This window comes from Denticeps clupeoides, chromosome 3 (assembly GCF_900700375.1).
Source record: "Denticeps clupeoides chromosome 3, fDenClu1.1, whole genome shotgun sequence".
Taxonomy (NCBI): domain Eukaryota; kingdom Metazoa; phylum Chordata; class Actinopteri; order Clupeiformes; family Denticipitidae; genus Denticeps; species Denticeps clupeoides.
The window spans coordinates 23,163,941-23,172,893 of record NC_041709.1 but is presented as its reverse complement, the minus strand read 5'-3'; the positions used below and the strand labels follow the sequence as shown (position 1 = coordinate 23,172,893).

Sequence of the window (8,953 nt, the reverse complement as noted above, 5' to 3'; positions counted from 1 at the left end):
GTATGAATTAGCCATTGTGAAATTAAAGGTAATGTATAGCGAATCTTAAAAAGACTGCGTGTTGTGTTTAAATTGTACGTTTCCGCAACAAAAACTCGCACTTCTATTGTCTGACTGGCTTTCGTCGGGGCTGGTCCAGTTGCGCGGATTTTTCTGCACCCGCCCTTGAACTCCAGATCACGATTTGATTAGACAATGGCTCGCACCAGCTGTCACCGGCCGCGCTTCTGATTAGATGACAATTCTGTCTGTCACGTTTAACCCCTCCTCCTCGTCATTCTTCTCATGGTTGTGATTGGCTGAAAAAAATAATAACAGTGTCTGCTATTGGTCAGAAGGTTTGCCGCTTCTGGGAGCCTCGGTTTAGAAATAAAAACAGGATCGGGACCGTTAGCGTGCTTACTTTGTGTATGTTTTCGTCGCCAATAGCGACTGCAGCTAAATCGATATCCTGTCTGCAAATATACACGAGTTGCCACCGATTGAGTCGGAATCCCATTTTCGGAGACACTGCGCTTAGCGGGCAGATTGAAATGGACTTCAGCCCGGACAGCCGTCACGTCCAGCCTGGCCGAAGACGCGGAATCCCTCAGCTCTCGCTGTCGGATTTGGTGTCCACGGGCTCCCCGTGGGTCAAAACTCTGTCCTTCTCCCCCGCTGGACCCACGGACGTGCTGTCGCCCGAGACTAATTTGTCCATGAACAGGAACACCCTGGCAGTTCTCGGAAGGTACAGTTTCTAAACGCTTTAATTAGCCGGTCTCCTCGTGTTGTCTGCCATCTTATCGTATTATCTTTGCATATCATAGTTAATGCTTCTTTTTCTCTTTTTAGTCAATGTGAAACCCCCAAGCAGGAAATCGTCTCCGAAAAGATTCCTTCATCTGCTCCAGATGCCTCATCTGATGCAGGTATGTGTCTGTCGTGTGCAGGCAGGCTGGGTCGGAATATTAATTTTTAATTAGATTGTTGTTTTTTTATGCTGATTTGGTTCTTTATCCAGTTTCCTGTCAAGGGGTTGGTCACGACTCCCCTGGTCCTGTGAATCCAGATGATGTGGAGTTGGGGTAAGTTTAAGGAATCTGACACCCCCCCATCCCTTATGTAGTCAGGTTCATTAATGTCATGGCTGTCCGGTAATGGGTGGGGGGGACAGGGTGGAGGTGATGTACATATCATGCATGTTATGGGTGTGTATCATTTTGAATTGCCTCCGCGTGCCTGCGAAGAGGGTCTTCTGCCAATAATGGTTACACTTTTTATGATTGTCTGCTTTATAGCCCATCCAGTCCATTTTGAGGGGTGGACGGGTGCAGATATTCACACATCGGTGGCTTGTGGTCTGGCACACTTTTCGTGTAGAGGCAGCATTGTGTACAGAATTGTCTAATGTCACTTTTTTTTGGTTTGTCAGGTTTGAAAGAGCCCTTCAGGAGACCACTGAGGCTCGTGCTGTTTCTCCCCCCTCCCTTCATTCTAGCAATAACATGGCCATCAGAAGGATTAATTCCCTACTGGTAGGTTGTCAACCAAACCATAATTATATTATACAGCTCTATAGCTTTTATCTAGTTTTCTGTTAGGATAATGGCATTTTTGGTCATGCGCGTGCTCTCAGTACTGCAGACAAAGAGAACATACAAGTGTGTGTGTGTGTGTGTGTCTGTCTACGGGATTGTATGAGCTAAATAAATGTACTAATACTGTGTGTACTGTTACGTCCCTGGACGTATGCTCTCACGTGTTCTGTGTGGCTGGCTGTGTCCTGTGTATTTTTGTGTCCTGTCTCTTTTAGGTTGACTTCGAGGGAGGAGTTCCTATTGGTCACCTCCACCTATATAAAGAGACTTCGGATGATGTTCGGGAGGTCCCCAGGGTCTGCTGGGCCCTTACTATTTTGGGAGATCCCCAGGGTCCATGGAGATCTGCAAGGAGCTCTGTTGGGGATCTCATTCGTGTGTCTTGTTGCTTTGTGTGATAGACCCTTTGTTGTTGGCCTGGTAGCTTTATGTGCCTTTTTTCGTTAACTTTTGTGCATGTTTGAGAAAATCCCTTCCTTTAGGCTGATAAATGGGGGATTGTCGTCCGGGATGTTTTCCCCTGGTTCGGTGTTTGTGATCAGAGTCTTATATCCGGTAAGTTAGGGTGTCTCTTGGGGTCTTTGCTGTGGCAATGCCCTCCCTGCAGAGCACCACTTTTGTTATACTTCCTTTCTTTCTTTTGGAGCTACTCCGGGTGGGGGGACGTCGTCACACGGACAGCCTCGGCTTGAGTCTGACCGGGGTGACGTTCGGCCTTCAACCCTCCGAAGATCTGGTAGGTTAAGGCATCTTATGTTAGGCAGGTTTAGGACCGGATTTACTATTTTGCTGGGGTGTTTGTGGCCTCAGGTACACGTTCGGTGGAGAGGAGTTGTGTAAGATGGGGTGGTTGTCAGTATTCAGCATTTCTTACACCCCATAGACTTAGGAACGTGACAGTACATGTGTGACAGGATGGTTGTGTGTTCAAGAAGCCGACCCACCCAGTCTCTCGCTCTCGACTTCCTTCTCGTACAAATGGAGATGCGTTTTCTCAGCGACCCAACTGTGCTCGTGCACTAATGATGAACACACACACACACAGTTTCTTACTTATATCTATTTACCGCATTTACAATGACTACTTCCTTGAAATCCTAGATGATATGGAGGTATTGCCTTTTTCCTTTTGCTGTCCCAGTGGGACTAAATGAGTGTCTTGTGAGTTCCAGAATGTTCAGAGGAGTGATTGTTATTATTCATAGCTGTGATTGTTTGCTGCCATGACAGTTTAATGTTTCATACTCAAACAGTTCTGTCTAATCCTTAAAATGACATTTAATTCTGGAGTGTTCCAGTGGGAATGGCCAGACTCTATACTGCTCCACTAGTGACTGAACGTCCTGCATTGGTGAGACATGCTTTGATTATTTACTGTTTGTTTCTTTTGAATCTTCTGTAGATTCTGACTCTACATCTTTTTCCTCCTGGTCTGTAGCCTGTGATTCGCTGTCAGCGACGTGGGCTTTTCCGTATTTGATGGAGCAGATACCTCTCTGGAAGAGTGTGAATGAGGCCTTTAAAGAGGACCATCAGAAATTCCGTCAGAAGGGCCTGACCTGGGCTGAGGAGCCCAAAAAAACAGATATTGTACATTATGTAAATAAATTGTTCATTCATGGGTGTCAATACCCAGGTATGTTTTTGAGAATAAAACACGTCTGAGCATCTTATGTGGTTTCAGTTTCCCTATTTTAAAAGTTAATATAAAGTGTGTTTACAGCCTAATAGAACAGTTGTCTTTTACATCCCCTCAGTCTTTTCAAATTGTGCCCTTGAGGTGTGTGTGTGTGTGTGTGTGTGTGTGTGTGTGTGTGTGTGTGTGTGTAAGCTTATTCTGAGTGGGAACATTTACCAACCGCTCCCCCTGGGGATATGGGGATTTTAAAACCTTGTCTTTTTTCATTTAACAAATCAAAGAGACCACAACAAACAGAACCTCGTGTCTGGACGTCGGCTCGTGGCCGATAAAATGTGCTTTGGGCTCTGGTGACGCACACTTAATATTTTCCGTCTGAGACCATTTCACAATGCAAAATCACGTTGGATAAAAGCAGGTTATGACATTATAAAAGATCTCATAGAATATTTAAATTTCAAAGAACTTTTATTTGTCCCCGAGGGGCAGTTCAGAAGGCGCAGTGGAGCAGCTCACGTATTACACTTGTTACAACACTCTTGCCTATGAACCAGAAGACCCCGGTTCAAACCTCGCTTAAAACAATTGTGTCCCTGAGCAGGACACTGAACTCTAAGTTGCTCCAGGGAGACAATTCTCTGGAACCTCTGATTATAAGGCGCTATAAATGCTGTAAACATAAAAAATGACAGTTCCAAAAGTCACAGGAAAAAGAGCGGCTTCAGCTGAATAAAAGCTTGAGAAATACAAGTGATTCTTTGTACAAATATGTGCAGCTTTTTTGGTCCGTTTGGTTATTCTTTTTCTTTTAATAGACTCTGTCATGCAGATACAACTGCTCAAATCAGCGTGGCTTTATGGTTTCCATTAAAAACTAGTCTCCAGTGGCCATGGCAGTGTTAGTGATGCCCCCTCGCAACAAGGGTGATTGTTGGGTGATTGATGTATGTGCGACATTTGACAAGTTCTCCCCATTCCTGTAAATTTTTTCAAACAGCCGGAAAATAAACAAATGAATATTGATATAAAGAGTTTAAGAGTTATATGTACACAATGTGTACATATACAAAGGACAGCAAAGTATTATCTCATGTCCATACATATTTTGCGAGCTGCAAGTGACTATTGTAAGTAGTTTGAACACTATAGTCGGGAATCATTTATGTTAGTACTCCATAAAAGGCTTAGATGTGTCCTGCTGAATAGAGGCTGGTCAGGCAGAACTGTTTAGAAAGTACAAGGGTTCCAGGAAGATCCTGAGACTATTTTCATTGTTGCTGAGAAACAAAGAAGGGAAACAATATAGTGTCAGTGATATGTGTGAGGAACTGTCTAAAACTACCCCCATCTTCTGAAGAAGGATGGAGATCCCAGAAAATGTATGTACGCTTGACGTATGTACGTATTGCTGCTTGAACAACACATCTGGGATCTGTGATGGGCTGAAAACCACTCCCCAGTCTGCAACATTGTCATATTGAGGTAGCCCTATAGCTCACAAACTGTAAAATTAATTTTGGAGGACTGTGTTGCACTGCTTGTCAGTGTTTTGAATGCGAAAAACCACATTGTATGATTCCTTGCAATTAATTAATGTAAGTAATAGAGCATATAGGACATCTATTGGACTCTGTACAGTCTGCTAAATGCATTTACCCTACATATGTGTTCATATATTGAGTCTGACTACAATTTCCTAGTTTGTTTGAATCATACAAAAACCCAATCAGAGATATTCAGGAACACATTCAGGGGCCTTGAGTGTGATTTGATCACTTAGATGGACCTCCTTGTGTTCACCACTGATCAGAGGAAATTACACCGATATGCAATCTGACCTGCTTGTGTATGAACAGCATTAACCTCCACACTGTACACAGCCAGCGTCTTTTTATCTCTGTCTATGTGTTCTATAAAATTGCTCTCAGGCTGTATTACAAATGTACTGGTAGATGGTAAAGCATTTATGAGCAGAAACTAAATGTGCCATTTGATTGTTTTTAGCAGTGTTAGGGAATAAAAAGGCTAGAGGTTTTAAAAGTATGATTTTTTAAGCTTTTATTGTCTCAATAGCCTTAGTCAAGTTTAAACTGTGGAATAATTACAATGAAATACTGTATAAAGTATGCGGTATAATTATGTTGCTGCTATGTTTTGCTGATATATATGTTTGGTTCACAAACATCTGTAAATATATTTATGACAATGTGTCCATTGGCCAAATTATTTGGACTATATTTGGTGTGTTATTGCATTTATTTTATTATATATTTCAACTTGTTGGGAACAGACAACTTTACAGCAACTTGTTGGGAGTAGAAATGGGGGTCATACACAGGCAGTCAGCAGAGTCGGCCCCTGCTGAGGATTATGTAAAGCTGAGTGGGGAGATGCAGTCAGTACACAGCCTCGACTCTCCCCCACTGACGGACAAGTCAAGGTATGTCAGCACAGATGAACGGAAGTTTCACCTTTAGGGTAGAGCGGGAAGTGTTATACACAGGAGTCTAGTTAATCTTTCCACATACGCTCGGACAGAGGTGGGCATTTGAACATACTTCTGCCATTAGAACAAGATCTTCCTGAGTCATGTGCAAATGGAATGGCAGCTGGGCTGCTGCTGTATGGTGACAATTTTCATTTTTAAGGTGTTGTTAATTAGCAATTCACTCTCAGGTACCATGGTTTTAGGGCATAAACAGATATTGGGAGACGATATCTTGAAGCTTGGCAGAACCCAAGTTATGAGCCTGGCACAAATGAGTTATTGAATCATTTTACATTATATTCTTTATACCAAAATGGTTTATATATGTGGAATGAGACTTAGGTTTCAGCACAATGGGGGAAATTTAATGTTCTCATTCCCAATTAGGCTATAAACACACTTTGTATTAACTTTTAAAACAGGGAAACTGAAACCACATAAGATGCTCAGACGTGTTTTATTCTCATAAACATACCTGGCTATTGACACCCATATAAAACTCATTCATGTCCAATAATGTAGAAGAATGAACAATTTATTTACATAATGTACAATTTGTTTTGGGGCTCCCCAGCCAAGGTCTGGCTCTTCTGATGGATTTTCTGATGGAATTTCTTTAAAGGCCTCATTCACACTCTTCCAGAGAGCTCTGTCGGAGGTGGGAATTAAAGACCGTCTTGACAGGTTCTTCTGTCAGGTGTTCCCAGCAGACCCTCACTATACGTTTGGGTCTGCCAGGTCTTCCCCTGCCATCTGATCCAACTCACCACCAGGTGGTGATCAGTTGACAGCTCACGCCCTCTCTTCACCCGAGTGTCCAAAACATATGGCCGCAGGTCTACAACTTCGACTACAAATTCAATCATCGACCTGCGACCTAGGCTGCCCTAGTACCAAGTGTACCGATGGGCATCTTTATAAGATAAGATAAGAGATAAGAAGAACATTATTTATCCCGAGAGGAATAAATTATATTTACAAAAAATAGTACAATATGAGCAGTTATCAAAAATAGCTTAAGGCTCAATCACAATAATGATATTACTATATCCAGTGAAATGCCCGAGATAGTGCTAAGTGACATAATGTCTATGCCATGGGTACAAGTGAGAGGGGAGTAGCAGCGGCGGGCGTGTGCAGGGGGGTAAAACAACCATTCAAAGACATCCAGGTGAGTAGTATTGCACATCTGAGTGAGAAACATTTGTGTTTGAATAGCCCTGAAAAAATCACCTACAGAGCAAGGACGAGTTATACAATATGATAGTTCCAGGTAGGAAGGATTTCCTGTGGTGGTCGGTTCTGCATTTAGCGGCTATGAGTCTTTGGCTTCTTGTGCGCCGATGGTCCATTATGGAGGCATGCATGGGGTGAGAGGGATTGTCCATAATACCGAGAAGCTTTTTCAGTATTCTCCTCTCATACACTTCTGTCAGGGTCTCCAGTCTGACACCCAGGACAGAACCAGCCTTTATAATCAGCTTGTTCAGCCTGTTTGCATTAGCTGTCTTCACCCCACTGCCCCAGCACACAGCACTCTCTACCACAGAGTGATAGAACATGGTCAGCATTTTCCTACTGACATTGAAAGACTGAGCCTCCTCAGTAGGAAAAGCCGACTATGCCCTTTCTTGAAGACCGCATTGGTGTTTTTGGACCAGCTTAGTTTGCAGTCGATGTGTACCCCCCGGTACCGGTAGTCTTTGACTACCTCCATGCCAGATCCTCTGATTGTGACAGGGGTGGAAGGAGCAGCATGCTTCCTAAAGTCCACGATCATCTCCTATGTTTTTGTGATGTTATTCTGTAGATGGTTTAGCTCACACCACTCAACAAAGCTGTCCACTACCTTCCTGTATTCCTCCTCCTGTCCGTCTCTAATACAGCCCACAATGGCAGAATCATCAGAGAATTTCTGCAGGTGACATGACTGAGACTTGTACCTGAAGTCAATGTGTAGAGGGTGAAGAGGACGGGTGATAGTACAGTCTCTTGCGGCGCCCCCGTGCTGCTCAAGATGTTGTCCGAGCGCCAGCTCTTCAGCCGGACATGCTGTGGTCGATTTGTTAGATTAATCCAAGCTACCAGTAGGGCGTCTACCTGCATTTTAGTGAGCTTATTCCCCAACAGTGATGGTCTGATAGTGTTAAAAGTACTAGAGAAGTCCAAAAACATGACCCTCACAGTGTTCCCAACAGTGTCCAAGTGAGAATGAGTCTGGTCCAGCAGGTAGATGATGGCATCCTCCATGCCAATACGAGGTCTATAAACAAATTGTAGGGGGTCCATCCACGGCTCCACAGTCAGACGCAGCTGTTTCAGGATGAGTCTCTCCAGCGTCTTCATGACGTGTAAAGTTAGGGCCACTGGCCTGTAGTCACAAGGGGACGACGCGTTGGTCTTTTTGGGTACAGGAACTATGCATGATGTCTTCCAGAGTGACGGGACCCTCTTCAGGCTTGTGTTAAATATCCGTTGTAGAACTCCAGACAGCTGGTCAGCACAGCACCCGAGTGCCCTGGGACTGACACCATTAGGACCAGCAGCTTTTCTGGGATGGAGTCTACATTAACAGCATTTAAAACTTCAGTTTTCCTGATGTTTGCTCTCCAGCTTCCTTCTGTAGGACTCCTTTCCCTCTGTAATCTTGATTTTGAGCTCCTTCTGCACCACTCTTAGCTGTTCTTTGTTTCTGAAGGCTCTCTTTTTATTGTTCAGTGTAGCTTTGATGTCTTTAGTTACCCAGGGTTTATTGTTGGGGAAGCAATGAATGGTTTTTTGGGGAACAACAGTGTCCACACAGATGTTTATATAATCCGTAACACAGCTTGTCAGTTCGTCAATATTGTCCCCATGAGGGTTGCTGAGAACATCCCAGTCAGTCACCTCAAAACATCCCTGCAGGGTCTCCTCTGTCTCCCGTGTCCATCTTGTAACAGTTTTTATTACAGGTTTTTAATAAGGCTGCGACAGGTTTTTAATAAGGCTGGAGGTGGACAAGATTGTGATCAGCCCTGCCCAGGGGAGGGAGAGGGATGGAGGTGTATGCCTCCGCAGTATTGGCGTAGAACAGGTCCAGTGTTTTATTGTCTCTGGTTTTGCATTTTACGTATTGTTTGAACGTGGGTAGAACAGTTGAAAGGTTAGAGTGGTTGAAGTCGCCCGTTATAGCCACAAACGCAGACGGGTTTCGATTCAGGACTGTCACAACTACAGACTTACGGGGGAAGGAAGCACAGAGGTGTG

General features: G+C 43.9%; 1 protein-coding gene across 8 annotated transcripts; it reads left to right on the top strand.

Moving 5' to 3' along the window:
- Nucleotides 1-350: 350 nt before the first annotated feature.
- Nucleotides 351-3,253, top strand: LOC114786726 (uncharacterized). 8 transcript variants are annotated; one of them, XM_028974099.1, is made up of 8 exons: nt 351-730; nt 835-911; nt 1,004-1,067; nt 1,415-1,517; nt 1,796-2,135; nt 2,227-2,316; nt 2,879-2,931; nt 3,019-3,253. In XM_028974099.1, exons 1-5 carry the CDS (start codon nt 411-413, stop codon nt 1,976-1,978), a joined length of 747 nt encoding a protein of 248 aa, XP_028829932.1. In that variant the 5' UTR covers nt 351-410; the 3' UTR covers nt 1,979-2,135; nt 2,227-2,316; nt 2,879-2,931; nt 3,019-3,253. The 8 variants fall into 8 exon arrangements, with proteins under 8 accessions (XP_028829932.1, XP_028829931.1, XP_028829927.1 ...); XM_028974098.1 differs by having other exon boundaries at nt 2,871-2,931; XM_028974094.1 differs by having other exon boundaries at nt 2,227-2,931.
- Nucleotides 3,254-8,953: the final 5,700 nt, after the last annotated feature.

Bases quoted from the DNA above. Each gene is read 5' to 3' on its own strand.
- LOC114786726 (XM_028974099.1), top strand. From the start codon at position 411: ATGTTTTCGTCGCCAATAGCGACTGCAGCTAAATCGATATCCTGTCTG. The intron at 912-1,003 runs GTATGTGTCTGT...TTCTTTATCCAG, and splicing joins AGATGCCTCATCTGATGCAG to TTTCCTGTCAAGGGGTTGGT. The intron at 1,068-1,414 runs GTAAGTTTAAGG...TTGGTTTGTCAG, and splicing joins CCAGATGATGTGGAGTTGGG to GTTTGAAAGAGCCCTTCAGG.